Source organism: Macrobrachium nipponense, chromosome 8 (genome assembly GCF_015104395.2).
Source record: "Macrobrachium nipponense isolate FS-2020 chromosome 8, ASM1510439v2, whole genome shotgun sequence".
Taxonomy (NCBI): domain Eukaryota; kingdom Metazoa; phylum Arthropoda; class Malacostraca; order Decapoda; family Palaemonidae; genus Macrobrachium; species Macrobrachium nipponense.
The window spans coordinates 33741617-33766007 of record NC_087203.1 but is presented as its reverse complement, the minus strand read 5'-3'; the positions used below and the strand labels follow the sequence as shown (position 1 = coordinate 33766007).

The window sequence follows — 24391 nt, the reverse complement described above, 5'->3', positions numbered from 1 at the left end:
CCTGCATATGGGTGAGATGTTATTCCCATCTACATAGTGCTTTGTGTATTGTCATGTGTTTCCTAGTTTTCTGGTCTGTGCTGCGGAGTTCAGCCTTCGTCCACCCCACTTCTGTGCTGTATCTGATTACTGGTACTGCACATGTGTTTATGGCTTTCATCATATTTCTGGCGTTGAGTTTTGACTTGAGTATTGCCGTAAGTCTCTGCATATATTCTTTCCTGATCGTGTCCTTCATCTCATGGTGTTTTATATCCTCTCCTATTATTCCCAGGTACATAATATTTGTATCCTGTCTCATCTATGTGTTTAATTCTATTCCCATCTGGTAGCTTTATCCCTTCAGTCCTTGTCACTTTGTCACTTTGCCTTTTTGTATGTTTACCAAGCACATTTTTCTGTGCCAATTATTATTATTTATTATTATTATTATTATTATTATTATTAAGCAATTTAGTTTAATGTGAGGACTGAGTCAATATTTTCTAGACTCACAGGACTTTCCTGAAGGTTTTTTTTTTTTTTTTTTTTAGATAAAAAGATTGGATCAAGGTAAAGTTAAAGAAGCTAGACATCCAGGCAGGAAGAGACAAATGGGATTATATAAAAAGTAAAATGTAGAAAGCAATGCTAGGTCAATTAAAGGGTTCCTTGCAAAGAACCTTTATATATGTACTGTGTACAGTGAGCTGCAAGGTAAAACTGCAAGCGATATTCACCTTTTCACCAACATTCACCATTATTAGACAAGAAATTGTATGGATTCATCTTACTCCAGAGGCTCTTTTATCTGAAAGGACAAGTTCACAGACTAGCTTTAAAACATGATTTGATATGATTTACATATCATGATTTGTTCCATAAGTAGTCTGAAGTGAAAGCTTAGAAAAGCTCAGGTATTAAAGGGATTTTGAAGAAGGAAAAAATCTATTTCTGGGGAGAGACCTGTGTCGCCCTCCCGGTGAAAAAGGATCCTGCTATCCACTTTTATAGTATAAATAGTTTCTAAATATACCAGAGAAAAAAGCTAGCATTGGTATGCAGAGGTTATTACCCCCTACCCCCGCGCGAGCACCCAAAGGGCGTCGGTATAAAAGTTCGGGGGAAGTGTGAAAGCCACTATTCACAGGTCTCCTGCCAATTAGAGTCTTCCCTCTCAAAAACCTCCATATGGGGTGAGCCGAGTCAACGGTCTGGATAGCAGGATCCTTTTCACCGGCGAACACAGGTCGACCCAGAAAAAGTGGGTTTAGTAGATGCATAGTTATAAGTCCAGTAGTTAAGAGATTGTTTATCTGCATATTAGACCCTAAAAGTGGGTTCAGTAGGATGCTTATTTAAGGTTTAGTAGGATGCTTAGTTACAAGTCCATCTGGTTAAAATTTTCTTCATCTGCATAGTAGCCCAAGGTTAAAAGGTCAGAGAAACTATCAGTTGAGTAGTATTCTAATAATCCTTTTTCACTAAATTCTGTGAACAAGTTTGCTGGTTTTTAACATTTGTTGATTCTGTCTTGTGGAAGTGGGCCAGCAAGCTAATACCTTTTCGGGCCTGTTTATGATGATGATGATGATAGTAATAAAATAATAATACACTAATTGGCAGAAAACCTGTGAATAGTGGCTTCCACTCGCCTTGTACTTTATACCCGACACCCTTTGGGTGCTCACACAAGAGTAGTAACCTCAGCATACCATGCTAGCTTTTTTCTCTGGTATATTTAGAAGCTATTTATACTTAGAAAAGTCAGCTACAGGAACTTTTCACCGGGCGACACAGGTCTTCCCCCAGAAATAGATTTTTCCTTCGTCAAAGTCCCTTTTTGATTGCTTTTGAGAGAAATTTGAAGTCTGTGTTGTATAATTGCAGTGAAGTTTCATTGATTTTTTTTATTATCCTTTGCACACTGTATCTTATCTATCAGGAACTTTCTCATTTGTAATGACAATTTTGTCATTGCAATCCCACCATGAATCTTGGCACATTTTAGTCATTCCAATAGAAGTTCATCATCTTTTTTAAATAGTAACTATGTGCTATGTAGAATAGTGGCAGTCTTAATGCACATATCAATTTTTTACATTAGTTTATATTTCATATTTTTTAGTTGCATCTGTTATGTTAAAATTCAGAAGCTAAACTGTATATACTATAGTATACATATATTACTATTATGAATGTTGAGCTCAAATGACTATGCTCTGCATTACAATGCTATAAGGAAAAAATTTAAAATGGAAATTGGTGTTCAATGTACATATCATTCAGCAGAACTTTCTTTTTGTTCACAGAAATGGAAAATATAATATCTGATCTACAAACTCAAATACCTTGCAGGCGTGACCAGATTCAATTCTTGGCGAACATTCTGGGAGAGGTGAGGGATTTTATATCGTCCCTATTACTAAATATATCAGTAAAATTGTTTTACCATTGCTTTCTAGATTGAGATAATACCAAATTACTTCCTATATTACGATTGCCTCCTGAGTATGTATAAGTCTGGTTTTCCAGTGTACTACTGGAATTGTTTCATTATTTGCCAAAAAGAACATATTGAATATTAATGGATGTTGATGACAAGAGAGTAATGTTTACCAAACCAAGAAAATTGTATCATTTGTGAATTATTGTCATTGTATTATTGTTGAAGATCATGGCAGTTGGCTGAATATACTGTTGAATTTATAATGTGCAAGTTTTGTTGGTTGAAAATTAACTGATAGTGTAAAGCAATGAATGCTTGAATATTTTTGTGATTTATTTTTTATAAATCATTTAACATTATACATATTTTCTTTTTCTTCAGGATGAGTGTTTGCTGCCCTGCAGTCTATTTTTGTATGGACACCGAGGAACAGGGAAGACCTTAGTAACAAAGTCTGTCTTAGAAAAACTGAATGTCATTATTAGCCATGTTAATTGTATAGAGTTTTATACAGCAAAGGTTATATATGAAACCATACTAAACAATCTTAGTGGTGAGTGAATTAGTCCAGTGTTATAGTATTGCATTATTATGACAAAATGGATCAAGAAGTGTATGTAATGTTTTGTTCATTACTTTGCCCCAAAATAGCTTTGAAAGAGTTCTAGCTCAGATAATGTAATCTTGCGTACAATGTAGTGAGCAGGTAGTAGTATACTAGTTTGTATAATAACAAGGCATTGTTTCCCAGTCATTGAACCATATCTTTAGGGCAAAACTGCAGAACAAATAGTTTACTGTACATGTATTTTTCTTTACTCAGCAAGACAACATTATCGGTGCAGGTGGGGCATGAAAGTAATGGCAGCCTGGGAACATTAATCCTTGATTTGTTGAGGATGCTTCAAACCCATTCTCTACCAGTTGTAGATTACAGTCTGTACTCTTGATTTAAATAGATTTAGCATTCCAATTGTAATTTATGCACATTAAATGGTGTAGGCTGCAGGCATAACTTAAAAGATAAAGAGTTCTCATGTGGTCTACTGAATACTAAAAGGAGAAATCCGTCTGAGCCCTTTCACAGCGCTTAACAGCATAGCAATAGGATAGTTGTAGCTTCCTTATGAGTGAATGAAGGACATCTTAGGTTCCACATAGAGGAAAGGTATCAGCTCACGAGATGATCTAGGATTGAGTGTCTAGCGCTGCAGACAAATGAAATGATCTCTCTCATAAGTAGCGCCTCAGTGGCGTGGTTGGTTTGGTGTTTGCTTCTCACCTCGGTGGTCGCGGGTTCGATTCTCGGCCATTCTATTGAGGAGTGAGAGATGTGTATTTCTGGTGATAGAAGTTCACTCTCGACGTTGTTTGGAGTCACGTAAACCCGTTGGTCCCTGTTGCTGAATAACCACTGGTTCCATGCAATGTAAAAGCACCATACAACAAACATCAAAGGGTTGTAATCCTGATTCTGTGCACACAAACTTTTGAAATCCATTTCCCTCATGTATCATCCTTAGTTTCCCATTTGTCCCTAAGGAGGATAATTGCTTTAGGTGTGTAACATCATTTGGTAAAACCTCTTAAAGTCACAGATTAAGTACTATTGAGCTCTAGATTGATCAGGCCATTTTTGTTCTTAGGTAAGAATGTAAGGGGACTATGATTTAAATTCTACTGTTATCTCTGAGCATGTGTTTGAGCTATTTTCAGGCAGTGTTGTTGAAGATTTTGTGGAAAATTTAGTTAGAAAATTAATTGCTGAGACTTAGGTTTGAGAATAAGATAAGCTTTGGTTTTGGCTGTAAACAAAAAAATTCTGGCTTTTTGTGTCATTACAAGACACTGTATATATGTATGTGCACATGTTACTTGCATTTAGTGTGAGGGAAAGCAGTGAGCATAAGTGAATAAATTTTGTATGTGTGAAACAAAATATTTTTAAATTGTATATTCCATGTCTGTTGCTTAGTGCAGACCATTCCTTTGATCAGCTGTTTGTGCGGAAATTTACTAAATACATTGTAGACAAGTTATAGGTACGTAATTTTATTTTGCATCAGCATCAGATGCCTTTGAATTATGTTCTCTTACATACTTTACTTTGCTTTTGTTGAGGTGTTATACAGCATAAAAATCTGTAGAAGGCCTGTACCCATGTGAAGTTGGCATGGTTAGATGTTAGGTAAGGAAAATCTTTAAAATTTGGAGGATAGGAAAATCTTAAAAATTTGGTTTTAGAAAGGAATTGGTTTTTATTTCATCCTTTGAATATTGTTAGTCTACACATACTTTTCATATAGCAACTGAGACCTTGTTTTGTGGATGGTTTTGTACTGAGTTTTATAATTACAGTACCTTTTATTTTTTTCCAGGAACAATTCCATCTGCTGGTAATGGATATAACTTCATATGCATCTTGTGATAACTTTGGTGATTTTATTCACCTTCCTTAAAGTAATTAATAATGATATTGGGAAGCCACGAATGGCAATAGTAAGTATTGTAGATAAAAGATCCTGAAGTATTCTTGTAGGTCTGTTGCAATTATACCAGGCTTTTTAAATTAGCACTGTACTTATTGACATTATTATACAAATATTAGATTTCCAATGCAATTTTTTGTAATTTTAATATGAAAGTTTGGAGTCAACCCTTCTCAGGGTGAAAAGTCATTAAATATTTATGGTAGATATTAATGCTGTACTGGCATTCTCCAACCTTTGCTTTTGTTTTCTCACCCCTGCATCTACTATCTTTCCTTTTTTGCTGGGCATTTGACTCTTACTTTTGCAGTTTTCTTCTACTTTACTGTTTTTCTGTGAGTTTCTGGCCCACTGTCAAGCATAGACTATAGTTACTTCTCTGGCTGTCTTGACTGCACTCCTTTCCAACTTGGCATAGGCAGTATCTCTCTTCTTCTTTCCCGTAATCTTAATCCTCACATTACTTTCTTGCCAGATGGAACTTCTCATATTTCTTAAAGGAACGGGGTCCCAAAAGAATCCCTTGTGCTCATTGATTTCATCCATCGTGTAGATTGTGGTAGTTAGTACCAGGTCCCAGTGTTCTGCTGCATGCTTTAGAAGTTTCCAGAGTTTGCCACCATTTTTTCTCATATGATGTGTCAGAATGATGTTAGTGATATTTATGATTTTTATTCTTGGCTATAATTTTCATTTATTTTGTACTAAGGGGGACCTGTTTTCCATCCCTATCTATTCTGAAGTGTAGCAGAAGACTCACACTGTCCCAAATCCAGGCAAATGCATCTTTCTTATCTTTCTTTGACATCCACTGATAAGAGGGCAAGGTGGAGTTTCACTGTTGGATGAAGATGTCTATGAAGAGTTTTTTGGGGAGTCCTTCAAATCAAGTTGGCCTTTAGCAGCATTCCATTGGTTCCCAACTGCATTAATTTCTATATTTTTGTTTGTTCCATTTGGTCATTTCCCATTAATCCAATTTTTTGTCATTTTCATGGTACAAGTTTGAATCATGTGAGCATTTAGAAATGATTCATTGTCTGGTAAGCCATTTTTTTTAATAATGGAAATCTGATGTTGAGGGATTTGTAGCCTCCACTTTAGCAGGCCTTGCCTCAAGTGAGTTGCCTCAGTCCCAAAATGCACCTTGAAATTCTTGTTGATTCCTTTGAAATTCACCTGAAGTGCTGCAAGATCTCTTAAATTAGTAAGGTCCCTTACCAGTACCTAAGCTTGTTTGTTTCCTTGCATTGTAGACCTCAAAGCTTTTATATGTAGATTAGTTAGTCAGTGAAATGGAGAACTGACCTGAGATTCATGAGATATCTTTGCTGTGTTTTACCATAGTCTCTGTTAATGTTAATTAATTCTCTTTGACAAGTAGATTAGTGCTTGCTGTTTTCCAGTGCTTCATTAGTTCTGCTGAAGTCATTCATAAAACAGTCTTGAATGAGAGATGCCAGATTAATGACTAAAAACAAAAACTAAGCAAGCTAGAATAGTTTATTGTGATAAGATGAAGGAAAGAATAGAAGTAGAGAATTAAGATAGGAGACCTGTAAGCAGGTTGAGACATAGCTCGGAACCAGTTGATTCCTTTAATGTACATGAGTTGATTACAGATCAAGGGATGAGCGGGAACTGGACTTGTCTTTTCCCCAAAACCCGTGCAAAGAGATACACCATAAAACAAAACAAAAAATATCGTAACCATCAAATGGGAACATTAGACACCTCCCCTTTAAGATCAAAGCTCCCCATGTTTCAAAAGCCCAAACCATAGTAATTAATTAAAACATAAGGTAAAATGAAATTTTCTTTCCCCTTCCTTTTAGTTGCAAAAATAATAAAACTGGTAAAGGTAGTAACATATGAAGTAAAGGGAATTCAGCTATAATAAAGATAGTCCTTCGGACACAGCGCTGGAACATACATAAATGGTAAACATGACAAGAGGAACACTTATTAAACCCAAATAATCAGGATTAAAGTATATGCACAAAACTTGACATGTTTAGGGGATATTTACTTAAACACAAACTAAAATGAATTACTCTGTAATATAACATCGTGCCATTGCGGGGGACGACGTACCCTAGTGCTACTTCTCTCCTGGGTGGGTACTGGGCCAGCCTCCCCGAGGCGGTGGGAGTAGGTTCTCCCTCAGGTGGTGTGGGTGGTAGGGATCTCAATGCTTGCGATATCTTGTCGAAATTCTTCCGCTCCCGTCTAACCTTATGCGATATTGGCGGTATCTATTCTTTTCAATAACCACCACCCCGCTTCTATTCCAGGCTCGTGTAGTCACATCCTGGATAGCTACCCTCTCCCCTATTTGTAGGGGGGAAAGATCCTTGGCTTTCTCATTATACTTGGATGATATTCGTTGCTCAACAACGCTTCTTTCCCTCTCTCTTGCGGACAAGGTTTCCGACCAATGCTCGGTGACGAAATGATAACTTTTTTAACATTGGCACCGAATCTCGAAGTTGGCGACCCATGGCAGCTGTGGCAGGAGACTTATCTATAACCACGTAATGGTGTATTTCTATACTGCAATATCGCCTGAGCTACTTGTCATTGTCTAGCCCTCCATCAGGTAGAGTATTGCCCATTAATGTTCGTTTGGCGGTGCGCACAGCAGCTTCTGCCCGCCCGTTGGACTGGGGGTAGTGAGCAGACGACACTCTCATAGATACCCCCCACTTACCAAAGAAATGTCTCATTTCCATGCTCGTTAGATTCGTGCCCTCGTCCACTGATATTTCTTCAGGTGCTCCCCACTGCATAAAATATCTTCTAAAAACTGGGATAAATCTCGCGGATGTAGTTCCGTTAGCGAAGAAATAAATTTCCATCCATCCAGTCAGTCGATCGGCGTAGACCATATACTGCCTCCCTGCTACTTGAAATAAATCTGCAACAGTTCTCTGCAAAAACGGATATTCGGGAGGGGAGGGGGTTGTATATAATACTTTCCCTTTGTTGCGAAGGTGCCGCAACGTTTGCAATCATGACCACTGTGCCCTATATTTGCCAAGTCCACCCTCAATCCCAGCCAATAAACTGCCTGTCGTGCTCTTCTGATCATGGAGTCAGTTTTTTGAAAATTGATGACCTGAATGTAAATTGGTTGCAATGCGTAAACGTAGTGCCTCCGGAACTACCAGACGAACATGCCCCTCGTCATATTGCATATGTGACTAATCCTTCAATGACACTCAGACTATCACGTACATTGAAAAAAGGTTTTAGGCAGGGCTCCACTTGAGACCTTGACGACGGCCCAACCCTCTTCGCTGACACGTCGCTGCAATAGTAAATAATCAGGATCCTTCTCTGCTTCCCCCCTCATGGTAGCCCAGTCCATAGTAATGACGTCATCCGCCAGCGATGACGTCATGGAGGCAATACAAACTTCGTTCATAAGTTCCTCCTCTTCTTCGTCTTTGACGGTAGTTTCACTGCGAATCACTGGGTATCTTGATAACGTATCGGCTGCCGAATTCTTCTTCCCCGGCAAATATCTTATGGTAAAACTATATTGCATAGTTTTCTCCTTCAACCTTAGTAGTCTCGGGTTTGCAATGTCTTTTAGGCTCCTATTCCTAAAGAGTTTTACCAAAGGTCTATGGTCCGTGATTAAAATGAAATTCGGGCATCCCAATAAAAACAATCTCGATTTCCTAAGGCACCATACTACGCAGCCGCTTCCCCCTCAATGACGGCATAGCCGGCCTCCGCCTCCGTCAGGTGCCTGCTGCCACATAATGCCAGTTTCCATCCCCCCTTACAACAAAAAGGGGCATTGAGATCCTCGCAATTGCAATATTGTTGCAATATAACAAATCCCATTCCTTCTCTGCACCAATCGGTAACAACAGCAGTGCGCCTTGTCTTATCATAATATGTTCAGTCCGTCGCCCAACATCTTGCAAATGCTGTCCCGGGCTGCAACAAAACTGTTTTGAAGGCGTTGGTCCCAATAAACTTTCCGATGGGGGGGAGGGATTTCTTGAGAAGATCCCTGAATGGTTCCATTACCGGTGCTACAGCCACGAAAGGTGCAATTTGGTTCACAAGTCCAAACCAAGATCTTATATCCGTGATAGTTGGGCTTGCAGGCATGGGGAAGTTCTTAATGGCACTCATACGCTCATTAGAAGGTCTATAATTATCCCAATCAAGTTCGTACCCCACAAACTCTACCTGTCTTTGACAAAATCGGAATTTATCCGGATTCAGCGTAATACCATTATCTCCACAATTGCAAAAAATCATAAGTATGCCAAAAGGCTCCCTCAACACTGTCGTCATATAACAACACGTCATCTATGCACTTGTACTTTCTGTGTACATCAATAATAACGTCATCGAACCCTTTTCGTGTATGCATCGGGGGCTGCGCAATGACCCATAGGTGTTCGACAAATACTGGTATCTCCCCCATGGTGTAATAAACGTTGTCAACTGTCGGCTCTCCTCATCTAATGGCACCTGGTGGAATCCGGCATAGGCATCAACTACAGTCTTATATGTACGAAGTGGCACACCCGAGACCATGTCAAAAGGAGCACATGTGTGATGCGTTTCTCGTTTGCAATTCTTATTCAGCTCTTGATAGTCCACGGTCCTCCGTGGTTTACCATTTTTCTTTGCTACCACTACCATCCTCGCACACCAGTCCGTAGCTGTACCAGCAGGGACCTCCCTAATTACTCCTAATTTGACATCTTCGTCGAGCTGAGCCTTAACATCGGCCTCCCAATGCTTAGGAAACTGGTATAGTGTATGACACGCATAGGGTGGGGATGGCACCTTCCCTCAGGTGAATGTGGTGAGGGGCTCCTTTCATCATCGGCAGAGGGTTTCTTGAAACGTTGAACGTAGTCTTCGCAAAAAACGTTGCAGTAGCCAGTCCCTCAGCTAGGGACATTCTCCTCGTGGCAGCGTATGGCATCTCGCGCTGACGACCACCACCCCCTACCCGTGTGAGAACGTTTTCTTCAGGCGTTTGGCGGGGGTTAGTCGACGCAGAGGGTTTCCGAGTGACGTCATTCACGGTAGCGACAGTATGATGGGAAACTTTGTATGCACTAGACCTAGTGATTTACACACTCCTAAAGAAAACATATAAAAACGGGTAAGCACCTTGAACAACGATAACACTAGTGCTCACTGATTTATCACCCAATTCTATTAGCATATCAACAGACCCATATATTCTCAATGACTTCTCCCCTGCGTGATTTACAATGACATTACACCGAGAGAGATTAGGTACCTTCAAACCCAATTTTGGTAACAAATCTACCCCTACTATACACACTTCTGCCCCAGTGTCTGGAACAGCCTCAACAACGACACACTCACATGAAAACTCATGCTTAACCTTTATTTTCACCATCGGCAGTTTCCCCACTGCCGCACATAGGCCTACCTGGCGATTGTCCGCAGGTGGATAGGCAACAGTGCATGACGTAACAGACGCGTCCACAATAGGCGCCGTTTTGGCGGGCTGTTGCCCCCCTTGACAACAGAATTTAGGCAAAGTGCCCCACAATACCACACTGAAAACAGTTAACATTATCAGCAGGACATTTTTCCCTGCCAATGAGAACGACCACCACACTTTTTACACCTGGTATCTGACTTACTGTTACCAGTAGGTTTCGAGCTACTACGGCCACGCCGTGTCCCTTGTCACTATTATTAGACCTATAGCTAGCAATAATTTTACTTTCACCTTCTAACCCACTTTCAACTAGGCCTAAGCCTATCTCATCTTTTACCAAACTAGCTACGTTTGCCCTTCCACGAGCGCTAATACTATCCTTTTCTGCAGATTCATAAATTTCACATTTACGTAACAATTTCTGCACAGTATTGAAAACCTCATGATCCTGTAGGATCTCTTGCTTAAGTCCCACATTGCTTAAACCACTTGTTATCCGCTGAACTAACACAAAATCATTCAGATCAGCTCGACAATGGGGACACTTAAACCCACAATCTAAGGCCAATTGTTGGCACCTATGCACAAAAGATTTCGCGGTTTCTTGATCGCCTTGTTGCGCTGAGAAAAAACTTGTCCCATGCCACTGCCTTATTCACAGACTTCGTCGTGATCTCCTCCAGTCTGTCGAATGCCTCAGAGGTCGTTAATGAGTTCCACTGAACCTCTGAGTGCGTTGCATCTATAGTCATCCTTAACTTCTCATCGCAGTTTAACCGGATACTGATAAGTGCATTCTCTCCTGAGACGTTTCCTAAGGCCAGCCAATCACTCATAGAGCGACACCATTCTCGAAAACTGCTTTGTGTCATCTCATAGCTACACTTCTCAGGGCACATCGCCCTAACACCTGCCGAGGCTGAACCATGTGGTCTTCCTTGTGCCATGAGGCCAACCAAAGCCTGTAACAAGTCCTGTCCCTCGTGGTGCCGGCGTGCCGGTGTTGCATTCCTGCTTGCAGTGCCCCTGGGGGAACGTCTTGCTGTGACCCTGGGTGTGTTGTGATGCCTCGTCTCAGCATCTTGTAGGTCCTGCTTTGGAACGAGAATCACTGCGCATGTAAGCAGGTTGAGACATACTCGGGACCAGTTGATTCCTTTAATGTACAGACGGCCAACGAAGAATTGGCGTAGTTTCTTAATTCATTGTTCGTTATGGAAATATTGCCATATGCAGGTGCCAGATTATTTACTTAACAATAAATAAAATATCCTTTCAAAGGTGCTATACTTGAAATAAATTACATTAGAATTGAGTAGACTTATTCAACGTATTAAAGATAATCATTTTGCAAAGTGAGGAAAATATATACCGATGGGTCCACGATTTCTAATTTTATTCTCAACTCTAGCTTCGTGACAGCATACCGAAGATTTTGAAGTTGGGCTTTGCTGCCGCTCGAGTTCTTGACTCAACTTATCGTACTGCACTGGGGTGTTGTCATTTCGTCTCCTACAGCCGATAAATAATACATCAAGGTGTTAACATTCTTTGAAAACGATGTTTAATTAAACTAATTTTGTCCTTTGATCAATAAAATAATTTGCATGACACATTTAGTGGGCCTTAATTGGACTTCTGATTTTCTCACAAGATTAGTCTAGGTCTTATTTTCAGCATTATACTCTCTCGGATACGTAATATTAATGAATATTTAAATCGAATATTAATCTGCCTTATTTGATTATTCCCGTTTTTCTTGTTTTATTAGCCATGTTCGCCTTTCTTCTTATCCCTTTCATAATTGCTTAACATAATTAACTCAGACCTTGCTATTCAAAGTCAAAAAGCAATCATAAAAAAATCAAACGTATATAATTCCGTCTTATTTTTTATCGAATTCCTTGCATATCATCCTGTTTCATTTGGACACGTTGGAAAGCTGTGGGAGTCAAAACTGACGAGCGCTTACTTTCATTAAACCTTTCTTAGGTTGATCTATCTGTAGCTATTCATTTCTTCTAAATAGAAATTAATTCAAATTAGTTTCACATGTATACCTAGACCTACTACCATAAGCATATTATAAGTAGCTGAAAGGATAAGAAATATGAAATGTGACGTTCTCGTTTAAGTCTATTTCATATGTTTTTTTTTTTTTTTTTTTTTTTTTTTTTTTTTTTTTTTTTTTTTTCAAAGAAAAACCTACTGCTTTAATCAAGGGTTGCTCTTTGGCGGCTACAAGGTAACACGAGTGTATGCACATATTTTGTGGAATGAAAGATAAAGTTTCTTTGAGCAGAAAATATTTTATAAACATGCATTTTAAGGCGTCCGTTGTCGGCACGGAGAATTTTAAAATAACCGTTATCGTTTGTGATGCTTTCGCACGATGGAGTTCGTAGCGAGAAGTCGGATCAAGTCGCTTGAGATGTAGAAGAGAGCGAGGTGGCGTATAGGAGTGATGGAAGGATTAGCCGATGTTAATAAAGTATCTCCCAATAAAAATGATTCTTCAGGTTTTGAAGAAAAAAATGCATGCATCGTTGAAACTGTTTCCCTCCCTATCCGTGGTATTCACTGGCCACCGATAAAAATAAAACAAAAAGAGTAAGCCTAACTGAATCTCTCATCCATCAAAGATAAGTTTGCTTATTCATTAGACTTATTCATTAGACAACTATCAAAGACAAAGATTTCGAGTGTAGATTTAAAAATCTCTTCCTCTCCATCTAAAGTATTCATCAGACACCAGTCATAAGCGTAGAGCTAGTTATGATTCCTGGTTCAGCAATGTCGTGACGAGGCATTAGAATTCAAAGTTCACAAGTGAATGTTGCTCAGCAACATTTACACTACTGTATTGTCTTGCTCTCTTGTGGTGCTCCGAGGTGTTCCACCTCTAGGCCCATAATCTAAATTTTGTCGTTCTTTAAATAATCTTATTCATCTTGTATGATTCTCTCCGGTTTATCAAGCTTTCTTGATATCTCTCCAACAGGAACTTGCACCGAATGCAGTGCAATAATTCTCTCGCTCATCGAGGGATGTTTCTTAGACCGATAAATGACACATTGACATTAGATTCCTGTGCACATGAAATCAAAAGCAATAGAGTGAGGTCGCCTGGTTCACGATGTTACGATATCGTTTTCTTTTCTTTTTGTTTTTAAATTTGATAGCGTTTTGTGAGATTCCAATGTTTTCTGTAAAATTTAACAAATGAAATAGTTCAACTACCTTCAACTTAATATTGAAATGATAATTTAAGGACCATGTATATGTGATACTTAACTAGTGATAGGTGTCTCCTATCTATTTGGTAATGTATATCTATGGTTGTGATATGACGTTTTTATCACTTCGTTTCGTTCATGTCAATTTTGCTATATGGAAAATAGTTTAACACAATAACATAACATAATGTTCTAAAGATATCAGTGACTGTTTTTAACGTCATTACACATGATTCCTTCCATCTTTGAAAAGAAAAATAGATAAATAAGGCATGAATCGTGCGTCAGGCAGGTGAACGAAAAATTATGAAACTCTGCCACGAGTTTTTTGGCCGACAGTACATGAGTTGATTACAGATCAAGGGATGAGCGGGAACTGACTTGTCTTTTTCCCGAACCCGTGCAAAGAGATACACATAACAGGGAAAACATATCGTACCTCAAATGGAACATTCCTACAAGACCCATAATAGCAGGTGATCTCTCACTTGGCCTTTAACAACTCTTATAATTTGAGTATGCATGGACTGGTTATGCCTACACAAGCATCTGCAAATTAATGTTTTTTTTTTCTGTATAAAAACTCTGAATGTCCTTTGTATGTATTAGCCATATTACTTTTGTGAGAATTATACATACTTTCATTAAAAAAAAACAAGATGGGGTACAGTTTTTAATTTGGTTGCTTCTCTTATTACAGGTGATAGAAAATTGTGAAAGATTGAGAGACTGTGATGCCAACATTCTCCCTGCATTCTGCCGACTTCAAGAATTGGCAGGAGATGTCAATATCACTGTGATATTTTGTTCAACTTTGGCCATTGACAAATTTCGCTCATCTACGGGGATGATGGAGCCAATTGTTTATCATTTCCCTCAGTACACCAAAGGTACAGTTTATACTTGATGGAATATTTTTGTAATACTACTGTATGTATATTACAAAGGACTGTATAAATGACGATGCGTAAATGCTGCAGAGGAATTTAATATTTGTCAAAAGGTAGAGAAACCTTGGATCATAGTACTACTGAGAGAAGAGTTGGTATTGCAAGTTAGGAAGTTGAAGTGTACAACAACAAACATAATTTGAAAAAGCACTTGTTGAAGGATGAGCTAAGTCTAACGGTCTGTTGGAGTGTCATTAAAGTATTTTAGGTATCACCACATTCACAGCATTAGGAGGTTCAGGAGGGATTGATACTGCAGCATAAGTGCATGTGTCAGGATTGCTTGTATATGGTGGTTTCCACAATGCTAGTGCAATAGTTATTCATTAATCTACATCCACAATTATGTTCTAGTTTACTGGAGGGACCATGCCCACTTTTATCTATGTGTCATATAGTGTAATGTAAGCACAGGATATAATATATGACTACATCCTTTGAACTTTCCTTGCACTGATTTCTTAGTAGCCTATTTCTATTTTGATTTTTCTTATATAGATTTCAATATGCTTAGAAATCAACTAATATGCAATCCACTTACATTGCTCTGTTTGCTGACATATTGTTGTCATAGATTTTAATAGTGTTATCATATATTATGAAGAAATGTTTTTTTTTTTGTAAAATAAAAATGTAAGAGATTGTGATTCTTTGTAGATCAAATGAGTAAATAAAATTAACTGTAATTAGTTTATTTGTAGGGAAATTGGAAAAGGGTAAAAAGATTATTGGGATGCATTTTCAACTAATGTATATTTTCTGATAGTTCATGTTTCTTTTTTGCAGATGAATTGGTTGAAATTCTTATGAAAGGACAGCCATCAACATGTTCTAGTCATTTTTACAAAACTTACGTCAACATTGTTTTAAGTGTGTTCTACTTGGCCTCAAAGAGTTTTAACAGAACTCAAAACATCAGTATGTTACTACCGATATTTTTGGGTATGAATTGTTACTGACTGCACTGAGTAAAAGTGGTACTATTTGAAGTATGTCAGGGATGTGGTTTGAAGTATAGTGTGTGCATGCTTAAAATTTGAAATTTTTTACACTTTTATTCATTTAATGCAGTTCATTGATTCATGATCTTTGGTTTGTAAGGATAATATTTTCCATCATTTACCATGTGTTTTGTCAGTATACATTTAGAAGTGAAGATATGGAGTATATTGCTTGAAAATGATGCAAATCCTTGAAACAATGCACAAACATTATGTAGAAAATAAGTGCCTCAGTGGCGTGATTGGTATGGTCTTGGCCTGCCACCTTGGTAGCCGTGAGTTCGATTCTCGGGCATTCCACTGAGGGATAAGAGATGTGTATTTCTGGTGATAGAAGTTCACTCTTGCTGTGGTTTGGAAGTCATGTAAAGTCATTGGTCCTGTTGCTGAATACCCACTGGTTCCATGCAATGTAAAAACACCATACAAACAAACAAATTCTTGTTGAAAAATGTAGGAAGGCTATAAATTGCAAGGCAAGCTTATGAAGAATAAAATCCCAATATGAAAAAAGTTAAAAACTTGGTGGAGAGAATAAAAGTAAATGGAAATCAAGTTTACAAGCAGGAATATGAATGAATGGCTCCATTGAGCAGTATGTATGCATAAATGTGTCAAAGTGATAACATTATGGCTGTGGTCCCAGGCACTTCACAGCTTTTCTTAAATGTATGCACATCAACATCAGTAACTGCCAAGAATATTTCATAGTTTTAAAAGGAAAAGACAAAGGAAAAGGACATCTGGTACTGGGTAGTTTGAATTCAAGACACCTCATCATAATGAAATTGGTGCTCTGGAAAGCAAGTGGCAATATCCAATGGAGCCAAGCAAAATTGACAGTTTAGAAAGTTTTCTTTTGAAATATAAGTTATGAAAGATTGCCATTCAAGATACTTTCCTACAATGATCTAAACTGTAGTTACCATTGCTGGGTAAAATCAAATTGTCCAAAAGATAAAGATCCCGAAAGGCTTATTACTAGACATCTGAGGCATACATGGTAAGTACTGTTAATCAGAAGTTTATCCAGGTATAATACAGTATGTTCATGTAATAAGACTGCTTATAGTGCAAGAAGTAAAAATTTCCAACAGTGTACACAAATATAGTAGTGCTTGTGACTTGTAGTGGCTGTGACCTTCACTTTAAATAAGAGTCCAGTGCTTTGGTGTCAGTTTCAGCTCTTATAAGTTGCAATTTGCTAGGTACACGAAGTTAAACGGGCAATACAACATTTGCAGAATTATAGTAATGTATCCAGTCTTTAAATACTGTTGTGTCTCTTGATATAAAACTTATTTTACATTCAGTTTTGACTGGAATCAACCTGTGACGAAATATTGACTTTAAATTGAGTGAGTTGGTGAATGTCCTTACCAGCTTTGTAACAGTGTTGTGCTCTCTCGTGGAATTTACTTAACTTTTGCACTGTCCGGTTTGATGACTCATTTGAAGATTTGGAATTTTGTGTATTATATACATTGGGTAATACTTCTGAGTTTGTCATATATGGCTTAAAATTTATTGTAAGAAGAGTACCACTGTTTTATGTTTTAAGTGCCAAATTTCTGTTTTCCTCTTGGAACAGGTCCTGTTGCACTTCAAAACCTACTGTGAGCCCATTCAGAAAGGTGAAGCTACTGAAGATGACATTCGAAAATTATGGAGGAACATTGAACCACACCTAAAAAAGGCTTTAGATTCAGTGTATCTTCGAGAAGTATCTAGGTAGGGATTGTCTTTCAATCATTTATAAGATTATGTTGTACTGTGTTAAAGAAACTTATTTCTGTAAGACCTTTAAAGACAGTCTGTTATATTGTCCGAGGGTAAATTGGAACCATAGATATCTATTCTTTGCAGTTCTGTTCCTACTGGAATAAGGACCTTCATTTGTATTCTGCTTTAGATGCTTTCCCACCTTTGTAGAAGTTTTCTTCATGTAAAAACGTTTGCTATTTTGCATGAATGTAAAAGATTTTGTTAAGAAAAAACTGTTTTAGGTTTGCTTTTACAAACAAACAATAAAAGTTTTTATTTTTAAAATTTGTTAAAGAAAACCTTTACCTGCCTAGTAAAGCATGGACAGTTGACTTGATGTTTTGAATGAATAAAGACGAGTTCTTTTATGGACAGGCCTTGCCCTGCTAATAGTTTCATGCTTCTGTTCCTTTTTTGCTGTTTTATTAATGAGTGTGTAGGTATTTATCATTAGTGAAGAGAAATATTTGGATTTTTTTTATCATCAAAAAAATGCCTCATTTGTTGAATTTGATAGGGGCATTAAGAAAGAAGGAGGACCCAGGGACACCTGGAGCAGAGATAAGGTTGCTGAGGTGGATTTTTGAGATCTCAGTGCATAAGGCGGAAATGAAAAAAATTAGAAGTGCCGGATTGGTAAAGATTACTATATGAAATGATGAGTAAAGAAGGCTTAGATAGAACCTGTTAGGATTAGAAGACTGAGAGGAAGGCAAAGGGTTAAAGGGTGTGATAAAGTGAGGGGCGATAACAAGAAGGGTTTAGCAGAGAATCTGTTTTTGACAGAAATGGCTGGAGAAGATTTGTTACTGCAATCTGACCCTTAGCTTAGGGATAGTGATGGTGATGAAGACGAGGAGGAAGGCACTTAATTTGTTGGCTAAACTTCCTGATAAGAATAATAATGCTCTTTGTTAGTGTGGAATTGATTTGCTGATTTTAACTTGCAAATTTACTGCATAAAAGAAATGTTAAGAAATTTAATACTATACATGTTATGAACATTTGTAGAATATATTATGCATATACAAAACCTACCGACAATATGGATGTTTTGAGTGCAGTAGTAAATTTTCCCCCACTTTTTGATGTGGAATTAGTGTGTATAATGTCTCATGAACTACTGTATTTATTTTTTAAGTTTTTAAGAAATATTATGCATCTGTATGTTTTCAGTGCTCAGTTTGAAAGGATGCAGCAGCTAACGGAGAGTGGGATGACTCACGACCTTCCACATATAAAATCAAGTGGGACAAAGGTAAGAATTTTATTGCAGCTCATTTACTTTTGAAATTTAAATTGTAGTGTAAGGCATCATTCAGTAGATAGCAATATATGCTGTCATGTGTTTGTGTTTGTATCAAGACAGTTACCTAAACATAGAGGTATGCCTGATATGTTCATATAGCATAGGCATATATAATAATAATAATAAGGATTATTTCTTCCAGACCTCTGAGTCATATAGACTATCATAAAATTATATAGTAGTTCTAAATTACATGATATTATTATGTACAAGTAAACTTTAACATTTTAAGACTGTATGTTCATGCCTTTTCAACCAGTTGAGTGCACTCCATAAGTGTATCTTTTGCATAGTTTAAGTTTTGAGAAAGTCTTAAACTCATTTTTAGCTGAACCTAAAGTTTGACAAACTTGAACCACTTAGCACAAAACAGCTTGGTAGTGGTTTCTCTATGTATTTCTGGTACACTATTATTTTGAAGTGGTAAAACTCACCTTCATGAGCATCATTACGTGGAATGTACCTAATATGGATATGATATTTGTAGTTGTAGGGTTTGGTAAAAAGTGGTAACTTGCTTAAAGGTTGAGGTAAATGATTGGAATTATTGAATGTTTGACCCTACTTTGTATTCTTTGTCTAGCAATTGTAATGATATATGATAATTTCAAGTTGTTCATATATGCAACAACCTCGGCCTCTTAAACTTTAGGATAAATCATTCTAGTACCAGCTGGAAAACTGGTAATATTATAATAAAAATTGTGTATGCAAGGAATTGTTGGTATCTGTGAATAACAAAGAACGTCAGTAGGTTGGAAGCCCTTTTTTCTCATCTTAAGGGGGCCGGCCGGAACCCTTATATATGGGGGTATAGGGTGAAAAATGCAGTCATGAAAAAATTCATGGAGCTTCATGTGGCAATTGAGAATACGTATACGAAATATTTCGTCAAAATTCCTCTTACTTTCGTAGTTACAGGGTAATTAGTAGCATAACTCAATAAGCCTGAAACATTTATCCATACAAGAAAATGCAATATTTCTTCTGTTATCGTAAATTTTGATAATTATTGTCAAAGAAATTGTGAGAAATGGCATCTGTAGAGATTCCGTGGGTCGCAGAGGGGAGTATCAAGTTGAACCATGATTCAGTGCGATCACAGACTTCAAGTAGACTACACGTTCGAGTTTCACCTCTGACATTCGCTTGCTTTTACATATGTTTATTTATGTTTCGGCAAGAATTTCATCATGCCAATGAGGAAAAGACAAGGAAAACATAAAGACGAAGAAAATTCACTCTAATATAATTACAGAATATCATAATATATATGCGATTTTACCGTAGTTATTGAAGAGAGAGAGGGAGGGTTGTGTAGTAAGTAAACGCCCCTGTCTTGCCTGAAGCACACGTCACACTGTCCCCCAGGCTACGGTCTTTGAGCAAAGGGATCTTAATTTATGATAAATAACATAGTTTTGGTTTATTAATACCCATAAAGGAAGATGAAATTCATAATAATCATGATTTATTAACATTGTCTTTGAAAAAAGAGAGTACAACTTCGAATTTCACCTCTTGACATTCTCTTGCATTTACGTTTGTTTATTTTTGTTTCGGCAAGAATTTCATCATGCCAAAACGGAAAATACTAGAAAACATCTAGCTAACATACAGAAGAAAATTCGCCGCAATAAGCCGAGTTAGTGAAGGAGAGAGAGAGAGTTGCGTAGGAAGGAGTGCCCTGTCTTGCCTGACGCAGTGCCCCAAGCTACAATATATGAGCCAAGGGATCATCATTTATGATTAAATTATGATAAATAAAATAGTTTTGGTTTGTTAATACACAATAAAGAAATATACATTTATAATAATCATTATTTATTAATATTGTCGTTATAAAATTGGAATTTGGTAAATAACTCAGAAAGACATTATAGAACAATCAAATGAAGCCCTTTTTCAAATTTTTTGTTTTGTCTTTTTTTTTTTTATAAATTTTGTTTTCCTAATTTATAGGGTTTATTTTTTACCATAGTGAAAAATTCATATCTAGCAAAAAAAAAAAAAAAAAAAAAAGACTTAGAAAAAAAAACTCATTTGATGGAGGTCTACAAGACTTAGAAAAAAAAAACTCAATTGATTGTAGTCTACATCAAGTCTATATATGGTAGTAATCCCAGGTCGTAATATTAATATCAAGGGAGGAGATAGAATTTGAAAAATGGTTATTTTCGGGATAAATCGCCCTGGTGTCAAAACCGAAGGTCAGGGGCGAAATCATATGCGGTTTGGAGATGTCCCAAGTCACCTTATTAAGTGGTATGAATATCAAAGTCCTGTCCTTAAAGAATGGCATTAGCCAGCCGGCCCCCTTAACTAGAGCTTTGTGTTTTGATACTAACTACTGCTAATGTTCTAAATGGGATAACACAATTACTGGATTGATCTGCTATGGTTTTATTTTGGACAGGTGGAATTACCATTTTATTCCAAGTTTTTGCTGATTGCAGCATACTTAGCATCTTACAATCCTGCAAGAACTGATCGCAGATTTTTTGTCAAACACCATGGAAAGCAGAGAAAGACTCATGCCATGATTAAGGTGAGAAATTATTCAGTTTCTTAGGAAAGTTAAGTAATTGGAAGACAACATTTTCTGTTTCTGAAGTAATAGTTTGTGAAAGAGTTTTTGACACCTCTTTAGGGGGGTTTATTTCATAAGCATGAAAAGTACTTTGATGGTGGAGGTAATTCTGTACTTAGAATGTGTTGTCATTGCTCGATATACACTTTCCTCTGCTTTACTGTTTTATAAAAAGTAGTTGCTGTATGTGTGAACTAGATGACAAATATTTCTCTTGGAGGGACTATGTAAAATTTGTTAGGTGTCATACTCTTGTATTAATGTAACTTTATGCTGCACTTTTGGCTTTTTTCAGTCTGATTCAACAGTTTCTAAAACTTCCAAGTGCTTAGGTACACATAGCGTTTACTAAAGTACTGTATGCAGAAAGGATCTTGTCCCCCTGCATTATTATTTTGTTAGCTTCATGGTCTCATCTTGGAGTGGTTATCCAACAGGAGAGCCTTCTTTTCATGGTTGTTTTTTTCTGAGCTACTTTGAGTAAAGTATACCTATTATGCTGTCAAGCATGCCATTTATGGAGATTATCTTTTTTGATTGTAGGTAACCCAATATGTCACATGTTATAGTTTGCTATGTTTATGGTTGAATTTTTCTGTTTCATAGGCCAAGGAGAAGTCTAGCAGTCAGTTGGTGGGACCCAAACCATTCCCTCTTGATCGATTAATGGCAATTTTCTACTCCATTGTTGAAGATAAAGTAACCCTACAGCAAACATATTTTCTCAGGTAAGTGATTTTGCTGTGAAATTCTCAAAAAGTTTGTTTACATTTCTTTTGACTGCAGGAGTTAACGATTACACATCACCACCCTTTTATGACATTCATTATAACTGAAAATCATTATGAAGGAAATATCCGTTACTTGTTAGTTTCATGAAAAATTATGTAATGCTAAATGAATAAACAGATGCACAGTTATGTAACTGTACAAATATACTTCAAAATAAAACTATACATACAGAGCTTTCAAGAATAAGTATGATTACCTTTTTAAATTGATTGAAAAGGGGAATCATACAAATTCTTGAAAGCTCCTTGTATAGCTTTAAAAGTATATTTATATAGTTACATATCTGGATTTTTCTCTATTGTAAGTCTCATGCTATTGTGACTTTTTCATGTTTGCTAATTCGAGCAGATTTCCATTAGATACTTAGAAATGTGACAATTTTTGCAGATCTCTACTTTGGTAACATTGAAATTATTAACACAAGTTGGAGGAGATGATCAGCTGGATGCTCCTAAATACAAGTGTGTTGTTTCCTTAAGTTTCATACGTGGGATTGCAAGGTTTGTATAAGTTTTTAATTTTTTGTTTTCCAAAGACAAAGCTTACTTTTCTTGCTATAGACTGGAACAGGTTCCTCATTATCTTAATGCCTACTTGTGTTTCTATGCTGATGACATAATTTTTAAAAATATGCAATAGGTAGACACACATGTACGTAGTGCAGGACTTTAAAGGCATATAATAAAATTGTCTTCCAAAGGAGGGGGGAGGGTGGGTGTTCATGCTTGTTCATTAGGTAGAGAGATCCTAGTTGAGATGGTTCTTTAAAGGAATTGTGTCATGGATCAGCATCAGAACTTGTATTGAAGCGCTGTTTTTTGAAATTATCCTTTTGTCCTCATCTTCACTGAAGGATAGTGAAAATGAATGAGAGCAAACAAGTTCATCTGTTAACCGATCTTGTTTAGCTGTTTGTTTCTCTTATTTGTGAGCTGTTTGCAATGAAGACTTGATATTTGTACAGTATTGCTTACTGTATTTTTTCTTTCATTTTGCAACCTTTTTTCTTTTATGCACTTGGTATTTATTCCATAGTGATAGTATGAGAATGATAATTCAGAATTTAAAGTTGGGGTGGAAGCTTGAGAGGTTTTGTACTTATCCATTTCATATTAATTTTATATGTTGTTTAGGACCCTAACATTGCACGTTAATGATTAATGCTAAATTTTCATATTTCAGGACTGTTGGTTTTGACATCGTAAAGTACCTGTATGATTTTGCTTGAGGGAGAGCCCATTGTGTCTTTGAAACTTCCCTCCTCAGGTGTCTGTTTTTGTATAACATATTGATTGAGGTAGATTAACTCTTGTTTTTATGGGCAGTTTATTAATTTTTTAATGAATAGTTACAGTTATGGACATGTATTGACATTTTATAATAATCAACATGTATTTACATTTTATATAATCAACATGTATTGACATTTTATAATAATCAACATGTTTATATATCAAAACATACTGTGACTGCAGAAATATTAATAAATCATCCTCTGACCTATCAGTATTGCCTTGTCATTCACTTTGGAACACAATTGGATTTTTAAATGGTGCTTGCTTATTGAAAATTGAGTCTTCTTGAAAATTACAAATTGTATAACAAGAAGTTTGCCCTTTATCTTGTTGTTATAATATGATTTGGAGATGTGTATTTAGGTACCTTTAACCCAATTTCAAAAGTCCACCTGAATATTTTCCTGTTATATTAGATATGATTACAGTTAAGAAGTTTTAAAATCTAAATGTCAAGAGTAGTGAATTACTCATCTGAAACTTTTCTAACTTTTTATGATAATAGCCATTTTCTAATAAAATGTTGAGATTATTAATAGTATTAATGACCTAGATTGATTATATGTTACTATATATATAATTACATATATATTTACATATTCATGTGTGTTGTTATATACCAATTAATTATAATTAGCCTTTATTCTATGTGAAATGGACCCATTCACTGTCTGGTAACCACTGTTTCTCATTTTTTGTGTGACTCCTAAGTTTTTGGGTCCACAGCACTGTGTGCTTTCCAGGCTTTACCTTTTTTCCCAGTTATTGTGCTGTTATATTCATTCCATTTGTAAGTGATTTTCATAATCGACTATTTTCTTAAGTAGTTCACATGTTTATTGTTATTCTTTTAGTGAGGATCTAGTGAGTTTGCTTTTGGCACCCTTTTGGTACCCATTGTTGTATCTCAAGATGGGACTCAGCACTTGTAATATTCATAAGTTACTATATTTTTAATTCAGTTTTGCATCTTTTGTTGATGATGTATTTTTTTCAGGGTTTACTTGTTTGTTTAAGAGTAATCTTTGACTTTGCCCTCATCAAAATATTTTGTTACTTCTCCATTAGTTTCAGTCTTTTTT

The 24391-nt window shown here is 36.7% G+C and overlaps 1 protein-coding gene across 1 annotated transcript in view; it reads left to right on the top strand.

Annotated features, from left to right (window-relative positions):
- The window catches only part of LOC135222661 (origin recognition complex subunit 5-like), a 91780-nt gene extending 67939 nt beyond the window's left edge, over window positions 1–23841 (top strand). The window contains 15 exon segments of the mRNA XM_064260804.1: window positions 2292–2377; window positions 2810–2981; window positions 4807–4835; window positions 4837–4878; window positions 4880–4927; window positions 14309–14498; window positions 15345–15476; window positions 16298–16305; window positions 17151–17290; window positions 18500–18581; window positions 21049–21180; window positions 21829–21922; window positions 21925–21950; window positions 22402–22514; window positions 23197–23841. Coding sequence (XP_064116874.1) covers window positions 2294–2377; window positions 2810–2981; window positions 4807–4835; window positions 4837–4878; window positions 4880–4927; window positions 14309–14498; window positions 15345–15476; window positions 16298–16305; window positions 17151–17290; window positions 18500–18581; window positions 21049–21180; window positions 21829–21922; window positions 21925–21950; window positions 22402–22514; window positions 23197–23242 — 1338 coding nt within the window. The 5' untranslated portion in view covers window positions 2292–2293 and the 3' untranslated portion in view covers window positions 23243–23841.
- Window positions 23842–24391: the final 550 nt, after the last annotated feature.